We start from the raw sequence: 21922 nt of genomic DNA on the forward strand, positions 1-21922 counted from the left end.
TGTGGCTTAAATTGGGTAATCCACCTTTCCACGTACTCGAGTTAGTAAGGAAGCGCCTGGTCTCCAAGTGGTGTGACATCAAATGGCCCCTAAAATCACGTGACGGAACTCTGCTCGCTATCTTTTTATGGGGGCACTTAAAAAGCGGCGTGTGCTATAACTATACAAGGGCAGCAGGCATCCTTCGGAAGGAAAAAATATCGGTATTTCCGTCCTAGGATAGGATAAATATATGGCAAATAACTATCACAAAGAGAGCCAAGAAAACTTCACTGATATTGTATTTAGGTTAAATCGCACACGTGTAAAGTTCATGTGAATTTTTCAGTTTTTTCGTCCTTTGAAGTTGCTTTCGATCAGATGGCCGTCCAGAAGCAAATAAGCTTGTTCAAAACGGTAAGAGTAAGCTAATGGTTGTCTAGATGTTTCCGTGGCTATAACTGATATGGCGGTATGATATCTGCTGCTTATTGATTTCAGCTATGGTACTGCCAGAAATGACCATTACTTTAATTGAAAGCAGCCAAACTGAATAGGCGGATGTACTTTGGAAGGCCCAAGTTTGTAATATGTAGAAAGCATCAGATTGGTTTGCCACGGACAACTAAACTGTTCATCAAAATTCTACAATCGCCTGCATTTAAAACAAAGCTTTTCTGGTTGATCTGGAAGGTGACGAGTATTAGTAAGGATTTCACTTATGAAGTGTAATCGTGAACGAGATTTTGTGGAGATGTAGCGTATTTCAAATATTATAACAGTAGATATTTGTTCCCGAAATTGAATTGACTTCAGGTTTTCAATAAATGGGTCCGAGGTTAATTCATATAAACTAGCACATTGCGAAACTGCAGTATACCCCTGAGAAGGGAGAAACTGATTACCGGGTGTCCATTGTGTGGTTAGACTGAATGCAGAGGGCGCAGATACCGCCATCTAGGGGAAAAGTTAGGGCACATGACATGGAAGACGCAACCGGCACTGGCGAATAGTTCCTTTCCTCTCTTTCGGTGAAAGAAAGTTCGGCGTCCGCCTGAGTGCCTGCGGGTCGACAGAAAAGGCAAGTCAGTAAGTGGCCTATAGCACCAGTGATTGTGTCGTTCAATCAATCTAGGCCTGCTGATTTAGGCCCGTCCATCTGCAGCCTATCTTGGCGATTGCAAACGAAAGGCTTGAAGCTTTTCATTTAAAAATACATACGTTTCTTACGTTTTTATGGTGGCAAATCACAAGGGATTAAACAGGTGTTTTTTGTATAATCTAACGTCAGCGAAATGCAGCTTCAAAATAGACTCTACTTCCTGCTGAGCGTAGGTACATTTAGGACACGGTGTTGATATAATGAGCGATGTGTACTGTTTTCCCAAAATACTTTGAAAAGATGTGGTCGCAAAATACGCGTTAAGGTGTTCATTACATCAATACCCGTTATTGCCTCGTTCCTTCCTAACTACACGACATTGCACTCCAACTGCGAATAGATTTGTTTCTTATATTTTACAACTGGAACATTCTTTAACACATGGTCAACTTATCTTAAGCTATTAAACTTTCTCATTTTGTTCTTTCTTCTACCTCGACATAGGAGATTCACCTACATCAAGTCTCTAATTTGCAGTAACACGTGGCTTTCAACTCGGCCCGCCATAGTTCGATGTGAATCCTGCAGTACTTTCGAGGAAAAATACCTGCCTGAAAATTCAACGCAGACGAAGTTAATTAACAATTACCGAAGGTTGGTTTCTTTAATGGCAGGCTATACCCATAGCTTATCCAATAGAACAGTTGAATAACTGCAGACGGAGCCCCGCACGAGGTTTATATATGAATAAAGAAATCACGTTCGATTATTTCTACGGTCTGTTCATCCGGTTGCTTCCGTGGATCCGAGCTCAAATAATTAATGATCTTGTGTTTTCGAGTCGAAATAACATACTTACCTATTGGCCCAAGTGTGGGCCCTCTCTATACCGAAAAGTGAAGGCTTTCGAATCAGCAGTGTTCTATGCCGTGATGAGTTTGCTCTACACGTCGTTAAAAGGCGGCAAGTGGGAAAACCGAAGTGGGCTGGGTAAGTTGGTAACCCAAGTTGCTTCGTTGTGTTCATCTTGTGTGCAACCGACTATTTTCACCAACAGCGGCTCGTTCAGCGAGACGGAAGTCGTTCCCCATTTCCTTCTGCCCTCTTATTCCATCTTGCTCTACTTTTTCTTCCGGCTAGTCGAGTCTCCCGACGGCCAACTCTCGTTTTATGTTTTTTCTCTCTTTCGCCAACTAGTCTGGTCAGCTAGCCGGTCTGCTTGGTCGGCGATCAGTTTCGGTCGCTTGTTCCTATAACAGTACATACCGCCAGTGTGAAGAAGAACAACCGCCGCTTTCAGAAACTGAACATAGTAACTTCGTAGAGGTTAGGCAAGGGAAGAAATAAGTGAAAAAATAAAGAGAGATCTTATAGCAGCTGGCAGAAAGCAGTACGGCTATAGGTAATGGTTAGGAGAATCAGGCAGGTGGGTTTTCTTTCCAGTTGGGCTGCCGGCCTTTTCACGGAACTCTTCTTTCGCAACGACTGTACAAAAAAGTCAATTTGTTGTAAAGACATGACGGGGTAGGCCAATCGAAGAAAGAAACAGACAAGTAGCATCCGCCGAAGGGCCAGAGAGAATAAAAGGAGCTCAAGGGCTCGATCGCGGCAGTCACCGACCGCTTAGGCCTAGCATAGCACATATAGCTCTATCGTGTAGATTCCTTACAACGTCCGAGTTAGCCTGTTGTACCGACGCAATGACCGTTACCGTCTCCGTCTTTTTCCTTTCGTTCATCTCATTTGGCGGTGATGGTAGCTTTTTCGTCATTGAGTTTTGCGCTTCTCCTACATTTCATCGGATTTTTTTACCGATGCCTACACGCCTTCGCAAGCTTTCTCATCTTGCTTCATATATTGCAATCTTTTGTTCCCTCTGTTTGCTCTCAGTTTCCACGGTTTAGCACCAGCCGTCTCTTGAGGCTGAACCCAACCTTTGGTCAGTTCTGTTCGCACCTAGTTTTTGGCCAGCTGCCTAGTCTTCCTTTGCTGTGATTCGTCTAATTCAACAGTCCAGTATTCTCCGCCAAGCTTTCAGCCTCCAACGCTGAAACTCAGCGATGCCGCCAACAAAGCTCGAAAGGTGCCCGCCCTCTGTTGCTCTTGTGAAAGAGGGCACAGAGCCCACCACGCCGTTGCAAACAAACAGTGAGCACCGCCATAAAAATACGACGCAATGCTGCCGACGAACGCTGCTACTGTCGCCACAAGCCTCGCCATGATGGGACATCACAGAAAAAGCAACAGCGGTAGCGGTCGAAGCATTCGTCGCTTAATTCAACGAAGGATGGAGACGAAACGCGCACGCGATTTGATCAATCGACATAGCTAGCGCGATGTACGAACATATTTATTTGACCAATAACAACTATCAGTTTTCCCTAGCCAGCAGTTTTCTCGACTTTTTCCTTCACTCTCCACTTCGGCCTCCTTCCGAGTAGGCAAGCTAACTATAAAGACACCAGCACCACATTTGATGCTACGAACTATGAACTTGCCGTTATAACGAAGTAAAAAAAGCGGGAGTTTCGGTAATAACATATAGAAAAATCCCTCGACTACTCTTCGACGATGCGCCTGCCGATTACTGCCTTCATCACTTTGGAATTACTGCAGTTGCTGATTGCGGTTTTTGTTCACTGCAAGTGGGCCCCCGAACCCCGCGTACCTTTGAAAGACTAAAGATGCGGTATAGCAACATTTTCTTTTGGTAGCAAAACCGCAACGTTTAGGCCTCGAACTTGTGCCATGTCTAACTTAAAAAAGGTTGCGTCTTGTTCTCTATCGGGTGCGCTCCTCAATCCACGTAGTGTGCTATAAAATTCTGCCTGCTAAAAAGTATGTAGAGCCTACTTTTGTTGGTAGACTGAACTTGATATATGATCGTACAGCTTCCCATCATAGCATATTTCGTTTTTACAACATTATTATTGGTCTGGTCGCTTTAGCTGAGAATCTCAGATGTAGAAACAAAGGATTGTTTCTTCGCGCATCTGAGCATTACAAATACAGATACATACATGAATAAAAAATGTTGAATCTGGTTGTTAACGATTTTGTTAGCTTAAGGACTCTTGCTGTTGAAGTTAGCTAGAAGCCCAGGAGTTAATTAGCGACAAGTTTAAAGCAGGATCTCTACCCTCAGAGCTAACTATTGCGAACACGCACAAACTACACTGTTCAAGAAAAGTTCGACAAGTTTTTTGCATGTAGCTCCGTTATTATCAGGCCTAAATTTTAGGCCTAAATTGGCCAGCTTGATATGTCACTAGAGACTTCATAATATCTAGGCGTATCTCGAACGTAGTACGTGCCGGAAGAAACGTCCGTTGGATATTGACAATGATTGTATGTTTGGACAATATCGGATTTTGATCTAATCGTCAAGGGTAGTAAAGGCGTAAAGTTTTTTATTCGCAACGCCACACATCGCAGATACACGTTTATCCGCAGAAGGACTGTGTTCTTCTATGTAGAGCTTCTTGGAACATTGTAACTGCCAATTCCGCTACAAAACAGAAAATGTTGTTACAGTGACGCCATTTAGTGAAGTCGTGAAGGAATGAATAGCGTCTTTCACAGTCCTTAACTAAGCTCTCTAGTAAATTGTCTGCATGAACGTGTCTCTAGTTACGAAAAGTTAATTTGGAACATTTTTCTTTCACCAATAGTCAGCCAAGCCAGTCTCAAATAAAATGTTTCATTCATTTTCTCTTGTTGGCAAGCTCAATTTGAGATTAGTAGAATCGATCTGAAACTTCTAACGTAATTCAAGATGTTTAAGGTGTTTGCAGTACTTTCGCAGTGCAGAATCTAAAAAGACCATACCGACCTCGTAATTGTATAGTAGAGTGCAAAATTCATCAGTTCGAAGCAGTTATAGCACTGTTAGTGGATTTTGGCCTTCTTATTTAGAGGTTTCAAAGTCACGCATTTATTGTAAAAATGTTGATTACGTACTTATTTTCACCCTTAAAATGTCTGCCAGTTAATAAACTGTAAATGGTATTTGTAAACAGCCTCGGAGTGACCTAGTCATATTTGACTCTACGCAGTTGATCAAATGTAACAGTGGTTCGAGGCAAAATCGCGGCGACGGTGAGGTGGGCAAAGGTGATGTCATTGACACCCGTTGCTCTCTCGATGCCCTAGCTCTCAGTAGTCAGTTGACATGCTAATATGGCTCGCATGCTCTACGGGAATGTATTCACGTTTATTGCTAATTGCGTCTGCTCCGAAGCTAACTGCCCGACGGGAGAGCCTTCGTGAGGCCACCACCAGAAATGAGTCACAATGGTTGTGGGGCTCAGCAGGCCGGCCAGCCAGCCAGCCGCCTGGGGCATCGAGGTAATGGCGTCCCTTGAAGACAGGGATGGCCAAACGAAGTCGACAGGTGACAGTGGAAAGGTTGCCCTCGCCTATGGGAATGGAGGTACCCGTTTCAGTATGCTTCCTGGAGAAAGAAACGGTAGTAGAGAGTAGTCGGAACCAGTACGGACGTCGTCACAGGAATGGCTGTAAAGGCGAGGCTGTGGACGCCTTTTATGGAAGCAGTTAGATAGAGCACCGTTGGTGCGAGCAGGGTTTGGTTAGCAGGAAGTTGCGTTTGGCCTCGTGCGAGAAGGGGATGTTCTGCGGGCTTAAGGTAAGCACTGGGTGTGAACCCTGCTGTCACGGTGGTCGATTAGGGAAAGCCTAAGTGATGTCAACGGTCTGCCACCGACGACGTTTTAGCGGTTCGGGAAAGGTGGCCGCAAGGCCACAGAAGATAAGCCGCCACGGCCACAGTGGTTCTTACTGCCATTTTGGTGGCCCGAAAGGCCACTTCCGTCTGAGGATGGTTTCAGCAAAGCTACGTCGACCCACACGCCGTCGCGTTATTCTATTTTGGCCCGGCCTGGCATCCTTGTCCAGCTCAATGCACGGTTTAGAGAACGGACGCAACCGAGTGAACTACTTGCCGGCTGCACCGTCACCAGGCTTTGCGTGTGCTGCTATTAGAGAACCCACCATACTGGCTCTAACACAAGCCAAATCGGCTGATAAACACAGACTAGTATAGTGAAGTAGTATGTGAAAGTAGTCTATTCAGAGCGACTGTCCATTGCTGCAGTGTCTAGGACTACTTTAACGCCTATTTCGTGTTTTCAAGTCTTGTGTTCGGGATTGGTCTCCTTTGCGTGTAGCATAGCGTGACTGAGCTGCAGTTTCGATGATAACTAGCGTAAAGCTAGTCGACGACCTACGATAGGACCGTCTCATAGCTATGCATATCGACCAACCTTGCCGAGAGTGCCACTTAGCGGTGATCTGCGGACGTTGGCCGCGCACAAGGCAGAAAATATCGGGTATGTGTTGTGCTGGGAGCTAATGGTTAGGGCCGAAAAGAACTATCCGTGATGTCTTTATCAGCATATCCATACCGCCACTATCGTCGTTGCCGAGGCTGTTCCTGTGGGAACCCCGCTTTGTATTCGAAACATGTTTATTATGAGGTATTGTCACATTTCCGATAGGTAATACCAGCGGAAACACCCTCTCCACCATACAACGATCCCCTGTCTGCTCATATCTTCCAGCTCAGAGTTGAGTCGACAGCGTCAATATATGGATATCGACAGATAGTGTCTACAAGGAAGGGTCGCCTCTGGCAATGAACAGGGGGAGACAAACGTGCAGACGAAGATCCCACGAACATTGTCTTTGTAAGCTGCGGAATTCAAACTTTATGGCTGTATGGGGAGTAGCATTTCGTCAAGATGAAGAGCCTGTCACAGAACTACGTCTTCTAGCGTCATCTCCTTTGGAGACTAATTCCTTGCGCTACACGTAGCCACGTAGCGAAATATGTGGTTTCTATGTTGTTCGTATACTCAGACTACAACGAAGATGGCATTGGCTGCAGGGCTACTCCCATTGGACGACATCACCGTTTTTTAATCCATCGGTCATCGTTCCTACATAATCAGCCGGCTGGTTTCTCCACAGAGCGAATTTGCCGGTCCGAATCTGACGAGCGCCCCCTTTATCTTGCTGGCATAGCTTTAGATTATAGGTAACTGCCTACTCTAGTGACGAAAAGTCCGAGAATCTGAGCCCAGCAGGAAGAACGGAGGAAAAGATCTTCGCCGATTACAGTGGCAGGTTGAGTTTGCGCTGTTGGAATCAACGAGAAGATGAGAATTAGAGTTAAGCCGGAGAAAGAGCAACGGATGGCTTGGAGCGAGCGCTTCTTTGAAGCTCTGAAAGTGTTGCCAAAGTGAAGCTGAATTGCCGAATGAGTGAGCCCATGGGAAAACTCACATTGGCCAAAAAAGTGAAAGCGTCTCTGAGAAAAGTAGCTCCACACGATTAAAAGAGGTTGAACTGGCTGGCCGGTACCGTTCGGCGAACTGGTTTTAGGCTTTTAAGGGTAGCAGAAGAGATGGAAACTACGCCATTTTTGAACGAAGCCGGTTTACAATTGTTGAGTCTATAGCCAGATTGAAGCTTGACAGAAGAGAATTCGCGAACCCTAAGTGAAGGCCAGCGTGTTTTGGCGCGACGAAATTAAGCAGCATGAGCGCTTGTTTGCATGCGCGTGAATCTGTATAAGCGTGACTTATCATAGTAGACAAAGGCCAATATGCTTTCTATTTCTTCATATTTAGCTGTAATAATAAGTTGAGAAATTTTCCATTAACAGATATATCAGCAGTATCGCAAAACAGATTATGAGTGGACTCTTGCTAAATTGGAACTTATACCAATTAAATACAAGCAACTCAAGCATCAGCCATCAACTAAAGGCAATATAGTGATGAAAAAATACCTGAGCTTGTCATATTAGTATACAGATTTTAGAGCGAACACATTTCTACATTACCTGGGTTGTTCTAGTACTAAAAGTTTCTCGTATTAAAGGAGTTTCCCCTCTTTTTGACTTTGATGCATTTGTATGACCCATTAAAACGCGAAAAATTCAAATGGCAACTAGAGTAATGAAAACATATATTTGTCCTCAAACGTTTATGGTTGATTAACGATATCAATCTATTTTTAGGATAAGATTTCTCTAAGCCTACGGCTGATACTGTAAATAGTGGCACAGTAGTAGTACGTTTTGTCTGGATGTCCCTACGTATTCGTAACGGAATAAATTATCTTCAGTCTATGTGTTTTAATTAAGGTCGCGTATCGGGTAGTTTAGGTCAGTATAGTGTTACGTACCATAAAGTCACAGTGGTCTTGAAAAACCCGTTGTGCATACCCAAAGCTTATTTTAATATAGCTCATGGAAGTTTTGCTAAATATATCGCACAAAAGCTTAAGCCTCGATTTTGTTGTAATCCTTTCAGCTGAGCTGCTGGAGCCACCAAGCCGATAACTTATTACTGTTTTCCATCAAACGTTATTTGCTCAGTTTGGATTTTCACTAGTTAATTTTTCTTCATTTGTGTTACTGTTTATTAGTAGTACCTTCGCTACACGTCATTGGTCAGGATGACTGATGGAACTTTCACAGGTAGCAGGTACTGGTGAAGTATGTTTAAGTCATCGTTAAATTTTTGGCCGAGGCGTAGTAGGACATCAATGCTTATTTCTTACGTTGCTAATCCAAATTTAGACAACTACTCTTCAGTTAATAGATATTAGGAACTTACATTATAGATATGTTATTAGGTTAATCTGTACCTTGGTGAGTGTAACACCTTTTATATCATGTTCGTGAATGAATCCTATCAGTGCTTCCGGCATTATCTTGTGATGCCTTTGTATTGTACGAATCTCAAAAATTATGTTGAAGACAATATAGAGACATTTAGTGAGAAAAAAATATTGTCCATGAGGTAGTTGCAATTAATGTGGTCTATGCCCAGTCACTATTTTTGATCGACAGAACCGACGAGTTTGTACATCAGGCCTTCTTATCTGTCCATCGTTTCACAAAGTCTGTAAACTGGGTTGAGGTCAGACCGTACAAGCTGAGCAACAGAGAGTAACGGAAATATAAGAGACGCTGAGTACGCCAAAGCAGCAGCCGTTGTCTGCTGATACTACGTGTCGGGACACTAAACGAAAAAACACAGAGGTGCATCGTATAGGTGTTGTTTCTGCTTCCGCTGCTATTCAATCATGGCCCATAGTACGAAAGAGCTGGCAGAGCTCGAAGTAATTTAATAAGACATAAAACATATTATCATTTACGTCGGCCCGATGTATAAGCAGCTGGCTGGCTGACGAAATGAGGGAGAGTCTCAAAATGCCTCGTTTAATTTCGCCATAGCGGCTGCTCTCAGCATGATAGAAGTGGGGGACCTTCTGCATCGAACACTCTAAGTCGACATCGCGGCATTATCGGCAACCGGCCGGGAAAGTAAACGAGAAAAAAAAGGAGAGGGAGGCAGGTGAGGGCGGGAGGAACCAAAAGTAGCGTTCATAAGAGGTGCTAGCCGTACGCTTCGGGACACCGGTACTTGCAGCCCCGGTTGGCAGCCACCGTCGTCCAGCAACCTTTGGTGGTAGAACCCACCGCCATCGCTGGTGACAAAAGTACGTGAGGGAAACTGGGAGAAGGATCCATTGTGTCAATGAGCCCTGAATCCTTCCTTACCGTTTACGGTCGGCCCTGATAGCGCGGACTGAAACGTTATGCGATTACGCACGCGTCTGCTACTCCTTTCCTCCCTCCGTATATATATATATATATAAGGCTGTACAGTGTGGCTGGTGGTAAACATTTAAATTTACTGCAAGAATCTGTGTTATCATGCATTCGAAAAGACTCTGGCAAAAAGGCGGTTTTTTTCCCGACGGGACGAAGTATCTACAGGACATGATCGTGGTGCAGGAGAATATTTTAATGCGAATCTTCCAAACAAATGGGTTAACCATAAAAGAGTCAGCCTATTCCGGAAAACCGACATTACTCGAGAATTTAAAGCCACAACTGAGCAAAAATGCAGCGTAACACCAACTAATCAAATCTGTAAATCAGTAATTCCCATTCTTATCCATGTACTCACAACAACAGTAATAATTACATATTAAATAAACAATCTGTTTATTAAAAAAAGTTATTCATCTCACATATATTCTTCTTCTATTTATGTATTAATTTTTAAGGTAATTAAAACGAAGTCCGTATATAGGGGGAACCATGAAATTTTGCAAGGGAGAGCATTGTAGTTAGGGTATACGGGCTGTGAAGGATACTGCATTGGCGACAAACGAAGCGGCAGCGATGGCGACCGTGGAAAAGAGCGAATTCTGGCTGAAAGCTTTATGCAGCAACGGTGACAGATTTTTATGTAACTCTATGGGGAAGCTAACGGAAACGAGAGATGATTTAAAGTTACATAGAGACAACACAACGATTAAAAGTACTAAAGCATGCCTGCGGCCGCAGAGCTTGTTTCGGCGAAGCTCTGCTACAGGCGCTTGTGGCTCTGTAAACGGTCACACCGGAATGATGAGAATGCAGGAGGATGACGTACACGAGGTAATACCTACTCTGTTGGAGGACTAGCTATTTCTGTTTAGCTAGAGAAAGATGTTTTGCTTTTCAAATGAAGCATCCTATCGATGAAGATTCATCGATTTTGTGAGAGTAATAGTTTACGTTTTTGACATAAATGAGTATAACATCACGTGATATATTATTCTGTTTGAGAAGCAAAAAATTTGTGTTTATGGATACTCTAAATCTCATCCTGGCATTTTTTGTGGGGTACTGATTATATGACTAAAACTTTGTGCTGATCCGTGAAACAATGACTTGTTTATATGCTAAACAGTTCTTGATACTGAGATACTAAACTCGCTAATTGGCCAAGCGCTAACCTGTCAACAGGCACTGTCGTTACATAGAAATAGATGTATATAGTACCGATTACCAATGGACACTTGAACATACCGCAATATTTGTCGCTTTTTTTTTTTTCTCTAAAAGCGATCACACACTATCAGACCCACACAGCCCTTGCTAAAGCTACTTTTTACAGCAAAACGTATGGAAATGCTTTTTTTTTTCTTATTCAAGGGCAGTGTTATATAGAGGCGTCATATAATAAAAACTGGACAGATCTATACAAACACTAAATGCGTTTGAGTCAAACTAGACGGCCAACGGCTTCGAAAAGATAAGGCACGTCCATGCACATTTTAAGGAACCCTGTGTCGTGCGTTTACAGAAAGCAGAGTGTTTTTCACTCTCATTTAAGTTTCTTCAGACGCTTATCGTTGTTGCCTTGCGAGTCAACGAAGATCGCCTATCGTAGCAACCCGAGTTAGCTTTGATTTTGAGAGAAGCCTCTAAAGCTTTTCGTCCTGTCGCAAGTACACGCTCTCAGAATTGACAAGTACATGTGACCTCGTCGAGGCTTCACGGCCGGATCAACTTTTGCAAGAGTCAAAAAATGATCAGAATAAACGCTACGTGGCAATTCTTGAAGCAACCAGGAAAAGAGAACGTGTCCAGTGGCACTCGCTCGAGGCGTCTGTTTCCGAACAAACCGACCCCTAAATGAAGTAGTCAAAATAACACTTGTCCAAGTCAATGAGAAGACGCGGGAATGTTTCGTGCTGCCACTCTTCCTGTTACTTTTTGCCTATGGGCTGCTACGTGTTATGATTCTTTGAGCAGTGACAAGCTTACTTTCGTCAGAGACGAGGTAGTCTAATGTATCATCTTTTTCTAAAGCATTGATCGATAAACCTAAACTTCTAGTCTACAAAATGTTCGTTTTCTGCGCGCAAAAACGCTTATTACTACTGTTATTGTTAAGTTTTCGTACAAATATTGTGGAGGCTGTGCTGGTGGGTGGATGCAGATAATTCGGAGCTATATCTATTGTTGCTATGTGTTGCTATATAGCTAAAGGCCTCAGCTAGCCTTTCTACACGTCGATACGTCACAACGTCAGTGCTAGCCCGTCCTTCCTGAAAAATGAGTGCGAAGATGGTGAGCTATGACTCAAAGCCTCGTGGTCTATTTCCTTACCCTCGGCCATCGTTTTCGGGGAACAGACCGAACCGGGCACTCCGTCGACAATAAGTGAGGTAGAGTTATAAACGATGGATCGCAAATGGAGGATTACGTAAAGAAGCAATAGACAAGGCACTACGTTTTTGTGCAATAACCGACCCCGTTTCACTGAAAGATCGGAGAAGTATGTTCGGATAATTCTGGGAAAGCAATACGCTTCGTGGTAGATATATATATATATATATATATATGTATGATAGGGTAGCGCTATTATGTCACCGTAACGATCTTACTAGAATTCATTCATTCATTCTGGAAATAATATCGGTTGAGGCCTATGTAGGTCAGCGGGTGAGATTATATGTGGCAGAGATGCATTACATACGCCACTAATGATCTCGTACAAAGAAGTCAGTCATTGACCAGGGCGAGAAAAAGACTTTTTCTTTTAGTAAACAGATGCTTTATAATCAATTACTGCTAATTTAGTCAGGTCAAGGATCATAGTTCCACAGAAGTTCTGCTGCTGGTGTGGGTCTGGCTTTTCAGTGCTCCAAATGCTAACACATCGACGAGTGATATTTGTTCGAGAAAAGAAACGGAGAGCAACCATGTATGCACCACTCTCCAAGATCTACTCTTCCAGACTTAGTCTATCTAAGTATCGTGGTTATCCATGATTCAGTACTACGCGTAGTGAATTGTGGCCTATGATCATCCGCAAAATGCTACGCCAATAAGGTCGCTAAAATATTATTTAAGGCAAAACGTATATGGCACGTTCTTGACAACAACGTCACGTAGTATAATGAGACACTATCATACCTTAGCTAAGTTCTACGCATCCCTCCTATATCAATTTTTACTATAAGCCCACTTAGTTGTTTCAGTTTTTTTCTAAATCCGGTTTCACATAGGCTCGACACAGTAACCCATATAGCTTTACCTCATCTCAGCCCATAACGAAACTTGATTTATGTTTATTTTTAAAAACGTAGCTCTGCGACGGGTAAATCTATCGTAGAAAAGAAAAATGTTTGCTTCACTTCTTTATTGCTCAATGAAAGTAAAAAGAATACTTGGCTGTCCCATATGGTCTCAGCCAATGAAATTTGATCTAAAAAAAAGGGTTACCGGAAAAAAGGCACTAAATTCAGGATATATATATTGTGCCATAAGAATTGACGCAAAAGAGTTTATTCAATCGTATGTTTATCTGCCAAACAGAAACGTAATGAAATAGAATCATTGCTAAAGCAATTGATGACGGGCAATGAAAGGTGGATCGTATACGATAAAAATGTGTGCAAATAAAAAGGCTCCTCTACAGCCTGCGGCAAGGCCAAGACTGACGCGAGAAATGGCGATGTCGTGTGTTTGGTGGGACTGAAAAGAAATCGTGCATTGAAAGTTGCTGCCGCCTAAGGAAGCAACTGATTCAAATTCCTACTGTCGACAAGTCATAAGATTATAACAAGTTATTAGAGAAATCGACCGCAACTAGCGGACGCAATAAGCGAGATCTTTCACTGGGGTAGCACGAAAACACAAATATTTTTAACTACCTGGTATGGGGAATTTTAGTGTGTCTGCCGTAGAGCTCGGATATGATCTGTTCAGTCTCTTCAGTTAATTGTGTTGACTAAGGTTTAATAGAGAAATGCAAAAATTACTTGGCTTATGCCGTTACCAACGAAACACTACAAGGTCATCGGTTTAAATGACGTACATTTAATTTGCTAAGACTATTTTCAATATTTGCTCCAATTCTGACTCAAAACGGTTAATCTTTTTCAAACAATAAGCAATTTATGTCTACATTAGATACTCATAATGTTATAATTCCCGTCTGAAAGCGGTCCTGTATATAAGGAGCCACTTGACGCCAAAAAGATCATCGTAACCCAGTGGAAGCTTCCACGTTAGGAGCAACATTTAATCGATCAGCCCGGCGCGTCAGCTGAGAGACGATGATACGGCTTCGTTTGTTTTACGGACCTTTTAATATAGGAATATAAATAAGAGCTTCAAAATATAACGCCTTTTTTCTTTAAAGTTTTTTTTTAAGTACGATGACGTTTGGGAGTTAGGAACGATACCGTGAAAGGCGAACGGGCGTTGTAAATGCTGCATTACGTAAAGTGTAGCGGATAGAAATTGTGCTCTGTACAGGAAACAATTATTTCGTGAAACCGAACCTTTAGAGCCAATTTTACTGTTTACGATAAAATTGCCACCTTTATTAAGATTACGAGGTGTCTTTGTTTCTTTAAAAACTACACCGGGTTCTCATGAATAGATGAAATTAATTTAATTACGGTTCTAATTGGGTCCATTATTACAAGGAACTTTGAACCTTTGATCGAGTTGTCTAAGATGTTACAGTACCACACAGCTGCTTTTCCCGAAACGCTTCTCATGGGCCACGAGTGTGCTGTTGCAACCATTTTCAATGTAGTTTGTTCAAAACATATAGAAGAGATCGTCTTCGTAGATCCAAATCCATTGCCTAGCCAAAATGTGTAAATGTGCCTTTGCTATATCAGCGTAAAGCCAACAGCTTTAGTAGTTTAAAAAAGCGCACGATTTTTACTTAGCAATGGTACTCCTGGCTAGTTGTAAAACATATACTTGAGTTGGGCTAACATTAAATCGATTCCTCGCTTCCCTCGGTCGATGGTCATAGGGCGGATATGACGATCTTCTGCCGCGATCATTTTGATTTCGGTACACGGAAAACTAATCCTATTAACGGCTCATTTTATAATGCTCAATGTAGGCGTTATGCTCCAAACGTGTCCAAAGTAGCTTGATTGAATTTTTTTACGTCAAACGTTAAAGCGTTCAACGCTAACCACATAGCATTCCCTTAACTTAGAGGTGATCGTCTGATAACGTAGTCTGGTAGAAAAAAGTATTGTTCATTTACGATGTTAGTGTGATCCGTACCTGTGGGTATGAGCAGGCCCCTGGAAATGCACATACGTGACTTTTGTTATTTTAAAAGTAAAAGCATTTGGCTATCGAGCTTGTTTTTCAAAAAAAAATGGAATATGTTTCATGGCCACCTTTGTTTGAGGGAACAAAAGACGCGGCGCGAAGTATTTTCGAAGTATTTGAACTGCTAGCCATGCCGGAAAGTAGAGCGCAAACAAAACAGGGGTTAGTTAGAAAGGACCTAACCCTTTACTGATCTAGAGTATCGGTGATGTCGCTGACCCAGTGAGTCAAGAAAACAACTTTTTAGAGCCTTCGTGTACCTAGAGTATCTCCTAGAGTACTTCTATCGAGAAGTAGATACGCCGTCGCTTCAGATTCTCATTCATTGCTCTGCTGCCCGCTGACTCATCGCAGACTCGCTCTCAATGTATCAAGTGTGTTTTTTTATAATGGCTCGTATTGTCTGCTTAACTTTTAGTGAAAGTTACTCCCAAAGGAAACCAAAAGTATTACTCTTATCACATGAAAATGCCGAAAACTCATTGTCACCACGAGAATTGGCTTATGCTGACATACATCTTATAAGGCACCGTTTCCATAGTTGTCAGGTTTTATTGGCGTATAATTAGCAAGGGAAATGATAGTGCCACTTTTGTTCTGGTGCATCTTCAAGAAATCGCACTTTCACGGAACACAGAAACGGCTTGCTCTAGAAGCCCGTATTGTTATTAACGTAGACCTACCTCCACATTAGTCGAACATTTCCGGGCAAATCGACTTTACGCTGGCGTTATCAAGTGAGCAGAAATGAACAAACGAACGCATAGACAGTATCTATAGGCCAAATGACGGTTGCTAAAAGGATGAAACGATATGTTCGCAGCTATCATTGCTGCAGTTAGTGCAGAAGCACAGGAATGATGCTAACGTTATTCAAGGAAGAGGCTGACTTGTATGTAGGCGAGTCGAACAGGCAAGGGATGTTATCTCTGTATGAATACGGAGGATATACTTCTTCTAGGAATTTCCCCGGTAAAAAAACCAATAATCTTCCACCGATATCGCAGCTGCGTCGTTCGCACCGCGCACCTCCTATACGTTCTGCTGTTTCATCTAACGGTGCACGAGCTTTTTGATGAGGGGATGTCCTCCGAGTACGTATTGAGGTTGGGGTATGGCTGTCCGCAGTCTAGCTGAACCGACCGTACTTGTCTATCCTTCCCGACCGCATTCCCAGATCTTGCCAGCGCAAGAATTCCCGTCAAGTTTTCTTGCTTCATCTTGCTGTTCCCAAGCTAGCCATTATGACTTATAACCATGGTAAGAAAAACATTCGTCCATGTAAGCGGTAGCTGACCGATCGTTCATAAACGTGCTCTATAATGCATCTTTCATGCAACGAGTGAGCCATTGTATCTTGTAGTATACATAGTGTGTGGCAGTCTTGGTTCCCTCGAAGCATTACGTAGCACAGCCAACATTAGCAATTCTACCATCAATCTCACTTCTAAGAACCGACAGGTCAGCTTATCTTGTCACAATTCCGGTCTCTACTATCACCGCCGCCAATGTACCGTACATAGTCTGCCAGTTTCGGCTAGCTCTCATTTAAACTATTCGTAGTTTTCTAACAGATCGCTCAAATGGTAAACAAAACTGTTATCGAGACTTCCAGGGTGATGAGTAGACGCTACATGCTGACCTTATGGACGGCAATCCATGACTGCGTATGAATCCGTGTATCTCTAAGGCGGATAGCACGTGTGTAATCCATATTCTAGCTCTGAGGTTGCGGCAAAGAGATTGCGGTTCACGTTATTTTCAAAACAGATGTAATGTAACTCTGTTTTGTTGGGGACTAGCTGGCGTCGGGGTTAGGCCCGATCACTTCTTCTGTGCACGCACTCGACTGATCTAAAATCAGCCGGAGTGGCTGGGGGTGCGTTCGCTAGGATCGGCCGTCAGTTGCTACCGTCGACGATAGCTAGGCCAAAAGGCTCGACCCTTTCAGTGGGTGATGTGGCTGTACGTGTTTGAACAGTATCCTCCTATCCATGCTGGCTGCTATATTAGAAAGTGCTCGAATAATACTGGCTACAAGTCAAGAGGCTCGTCTTCTCGTTTACATTCTTGCCTTTCGAATCCCACCGCTGCTGTTCCTACTACGACTGCCACCACCATTTCCAACACATCAGTGGCATGGACGATGCCGCCGCTCAGATTTTAAGTGTCGGTGCTCTAGAAACGAGTAGCAGTAGCAGACCAGTAGGAGCACGGCGCAGTGGCTTGAGGTTCTTTTGTCACGACAATTCCCGTAATGTCACCTTATCTGCTCCGCTTCATTCGCTTTTTCTGCTTTCCCCGCTGATCTTCTGGATCTTTCTTGCTACCTTATATATTTCACCCACTCTTGTTCCTCTCTTACTTGCACTTGTCTTTCCTGGATCGCGTTGCAGCACTAAAGGTTGTCTCCCGACTTCAACCCGTGCCCTTTAGCCCTGGTCCGTTACCCTTCATTCGGACAAAATTAGGGCTCCTATTCGAAACCCATTCAGACCTGCTATCCGCCTAACCCTCTATCTCGCATGGCTTATCGATCTCTACGGGAGTTACTCACACATTTAACGTGAATGCACGCCATATTGGAATCTGGCCGAGTATAAGCGTCGACAAGACCCAAGCGAAAAAACTGAACAAACTTAATCTCTACGGCCCCTTTTCACAGTGTTGCGAACCACTTGTCAGGCCAAATTAGACTTTCAAATTTTTAGCGTGCTGCTCAGTACAGTTGCGTTGGCCTGAAAAACGTTTCCCGCCCTTCGCAGTGTTGTCTCTTTTCGATAGTTACCACCCACCACATTGCTATACAAACACTTCTAATGGCAGGGCAAAGGCTTCATGTTTTCTGTCAGATTCCTCAACAATATGCTGACTCAATGGTTCGAGGCTAAATTATACAGTCACACAATTGCTCGCTGAAGATGAATGTGAGTGGCATCGACTTTAACGGTAGGAACTGATGGAGAATCAAAGCATAACTCAGCCGGTCGGCACAAGAACGCGCTCGTTACGCACTCTGCCCGCACATGTGTCGCTCGATTGCGGTCAGTTGAAACGACCCCAGCCAAACGGATAGTTTTGCTTAGGACATAGCAATAACAGAATTTCTTCCTTGCTCTCGTCTCGTTTTATGATTTGTGCATTCATTTTCCAAACGGGGCTAAGTTGGCATATATGGATGCGACATAAGTTATGGCAGCTGACTCATGAAACGGCTACGCCGTTAGCGCGCTATTTAAATGAACGCTTTGGCTGCGGCAGGCCATACGCTTCGTCTGCCTGCAAACGTATTATGGCATCTCTATGTGCTAATTTGGGCCACCAGATGAATCTTAACGCATCTGCTCAGAATGACGGCGACCCCAATATGCCTGTTGAAGTTAGCGGACTTGATTTGCATTGTAAGGAAAATGCCTCCATTCATCGTACCAACCGCTATGCACTGACGAGCTGTGGGGAAGACTCGAGTTTAGTGGTTCGCCGCGGTCAGGTGATAAAGGCAAGTTTTGTGTTCAACCGACCGATCAACTGGGCTACCGACCAGATAGCCTTAGTGTTCTCCGGCCAAGGCTCGTCAACTTCCGGAATTCCCAACGAGTTTGCTTTAGGGATTCCGGCGGAGCTCACTAGCGCTGAACAGATGCCGCCTAAAGCTAGTGACTGGTCAGTTGCGCTAACTTTTCATCAAGGCAGAATCATTACCGTAGCAGTTCTATCTCCTCCCGATACCCCTGTTGGCCTTTACAAGATTCGCTTTGATATTCGTCATGCAGTTTCGAATTCACAACGTAAGTCTGTTATGCAGGAGTCAATCTACATGCTGTTCAACCCCTGGCACCCAGAGGACCTAGTGTTCATGAACGACGAGGACTGGCGCACGGAATATGTCCTCAATGACTATGGCAAGGTGTATCAGGGCACGTACAACAGTCCTGTTGGCAAATCCTGGCATTTTGGCCAATTTAACCCAATCGTATTGCCAACAATTAGTTATCTTATTGAGTTAGGAAAAATCACTGCTGAGGAACTGCGGAGTCCTGTAGCAATGACGAGACGCCTTTCAGCTCTAGTTGATCAGACCGATGATGCGGGTATCCTTCGTGGTCGTTGGGATAATGACTACAGCGACGGAGTGTCACCGATGACCTGGAGCTCTTCAACTTCTATTCTTGAGATGTACATGCGTCGAGGTGGAGCGCCTGTCTACTATGGCCAGTGCTGGGTGTATGCTGCTTTGCTAACAACGCTTGCACGCGGGTTGGGAATTCCTTGCCGGCCAGTCACGAACTTCGAATCAGCTCACGATACCGACGGCAATATGTGTGTAGATTCCTATACTGACGAAAATGGAACACCCATCGAAGAAGCCAATAAGGATTCGTCTTGGAACTTCCATCTATGGAATGAAGGCTGGATGAAGAGGCCCGACCTAGGAACTACCGAGTTCGATGGCTGGCAAGCTTTTGATGGTACGCCTCAAGAGAAGAGTAATGGACAATATCAGGTATTTTTACAGTTAATTTATTTATTGCAATATTCGTGCTCTTCGCACGCCATCTATCACTGTAGACTTAAAAACGGCTTCAGTGCAATCAAAGGTTCTCATTTAGCCGTTATGAATAACGCCTAACTGTAATGAGGAGTAATAGTATTAAACGATATAATAACAAAAGTAGCTTTCTAAAACAATTAGGGTATTCCTCGTAATTCTCCCAAATTCGAACCAAATATTTAAGGAGATGGGTTCATTACTTTATTCATGTACAGACCCTCAAGAAAAACTCGCGGAACATTTTCGAATTTCAGCTACAAGTATTTGAGCTCCAGAAAAGCATGTTTATTTGTATGTATATATATATATATATATCTTTGGAACGATAATCAAAAAAATAAAATTACCCGATTTGATTGCGTTTCAGATGGGCCCATGTCCAGTCGTAGCCATACAAAGGGGCCTTGTAGACATTCAATACGATACAAAGTTTGTTTTCGCTGAGACAAACGCCCTTTTTTACGATTGGGTACGCGATCGAAGTGAGCCGACTGGCTGGAAGGTGGTTAAGACAAGTCGACAAGCCGGCCTCCTGATCTTGACGAAAAAGCCGGGTATGCTGTCACATCTCGGATCTGCTGATGATGCGGAAGACATCACTCAAACGTACCGCTGTCCCACGGCAGAGAACCAGCTGGCACACCAGAACCAAAGAAATGCTATAAATTTGAGTCAAGAGGACGTTCAGTACGAGCTCGTGAAGATAGCTCGTGTGAGAGCCGGCGATGGATTCCAGATTCAATTGCGAATCAAGAACGTGTCCTCAATATTGAGGACAGTCAACGTGACGATCTCGGTGTTCTCGCTCGAATATACGGGATCGATCAGTAAAATGGTGAAACGCGAAAGGATCAACGGCGTTAAAATACCGCCACAGGGGATAACTCCTTGCTTAGTCAACATCGCCCTTGAAGATTATCAAGTTGCAATTACTGATTTCGGCCTTCTGAAGATAATGGCTGGTGCTAAAGTTGTCGAAACGGGGAAAACCTGGGCAGGGCAATTTACGTTGAAGTTGGGGATGCCCAAGTTAGATATCGTAGCGCAAAGAAATCCAGCGGTAGCAAGTGAGATTTTGTACTCGGCGTCATTTCTCAATCCGTTGACCATCCCATTAACGCAAACCTCGCTTGTCGTCAACATACCCGGTCTTGCCACTCATGAACACATCCGGAACCTGCCAAGCGTACCGGGCCTGGGTCGGTTCACTTGGCAAGGTAAAATTATCTCTGATCGAATTGATGAAAAGGTTTTCATAATTACATTTAACTCGGATAAGCTGTCCGGTCTCGACGGAACGTACTCAGCCATATTGTAAGTTGTATGAGCAGCCGACTCAAGCACAGCAACCTCGTCATAGTGTGGCTCGTAATCGTAGAAATCGTATGATCATAGAATTCAGCACATGCACTGAAAATATCTTCTACACTAGCCTGGGTGCACCGAAACACTGTCAGACTCATAAGATCTTCTTTGCGTTCAAGCAGAGTTGCAGTGTTGGACGCCATGATTTTCGACCAGGAAGAAGGTTTATTTGACGTCTGAACAGCGTGGGAGGTTTATGTTGTACGCGTAGCATTACAAAGTACACCTAATAAATGCGTATGACAAGATAAAGACAATTCTCAATCAAATCTCGCACTGCTAACGATTCATTTCACGCTCGACCTGTTCGCCTGCAGCTGGTTTTCACAATTAAACATCAAAATCTGTTTTGTTACATTAATTTAACTAGTACGAACAATTTCATCAGACTTTATAATTGTTTCTAATACGTTCGCAAAACAAATGTTACAAGAACACCCGTACGCCGCATAGAAAATGAGTTGGTGTAGGGGCAAGTATGACACCTCTAGGATATGTTGAAAGCAGATAAACGTACAAAATATACTATTCGTATAAAAAATTAACATTATAACTACCAATTATCATTACTACAATACGATTGAACAAAATAACACATGCGGTGTTACGTGTTATTAACGCGAGCGTTTGTGTTATTTGCCAAACGTTTAATAAAAGCACTCGTATCCCAGCATTTCATCAAATCGCGTCTTTGTATCCCATATATGCACAGGTCTACTGAACGTTGATCATATTAATATTCGATATATATATCGATATATATTGAAGATTAAAAGAAATGAGGAAGTAGAGATACTGTTAGATAAAAAAAATGTATCTATTTAGGTGCATGATCTAGTGAAGAAGTTCTTAAATCTTCCTCTTCGAATGACTAATCGCATTAGTAAATAGCGTAACATATAACAAACGGAGACGTTATGAAAAGTATTTATGTATAATTGTGCTTTTGCATCGAAAT

At 43.3% G+C, this 21922-nt stretch overlaps 1 protein-coding gene across 1 annotated transcript; it reads left to right on the forward strand.

Moving 5' to 3' along the window:
- The first annotated feature begins 18345 nt into the window (after nucleotides 1-18345).
- LOC111262417 (hemocyte protein-glutamine gamma-glutamyltransferase) lies at nucleotides 18346-21647 on the forward strand. Its single transcript, XM_022836659.2, has 2 exons — nucleotides 18346-19551; nucleotides 19967-21647. The coding sequence occupies exons 1-2, from the start codon at nucleotides 18373-18375 to the stop codon at nucleotides 20915-20917; spliced, it is 2130 nt and encodes a 709-aa protein (XP_022692394.1). The 5' UTR covers nucleotides 18346-18372; the 3' UTR covers nucleotides 20918-21647.
- The last annotated feature ends 275 nt before the right edge of the window (nucleotides 21648-21922 follow it).

The sequence above is a fragment of the Varroa jacobsoni genome, unplaced genomic scaffold (genome assembly GCF_002532875.2).
Source record: "Varroa jacobsoni isolate VJ856 unplaced genomic scaffold, vjacob_1.0 scaffold_660, whole genome shotgun sequence".
In the NCBI taxonomy this organism is placed as follows: Eukaryota; Metazoa; Arthropoda; class Arachnida; order Mesostigmata; family Varroidae; genus Varroa; species Varroa jacobsoni.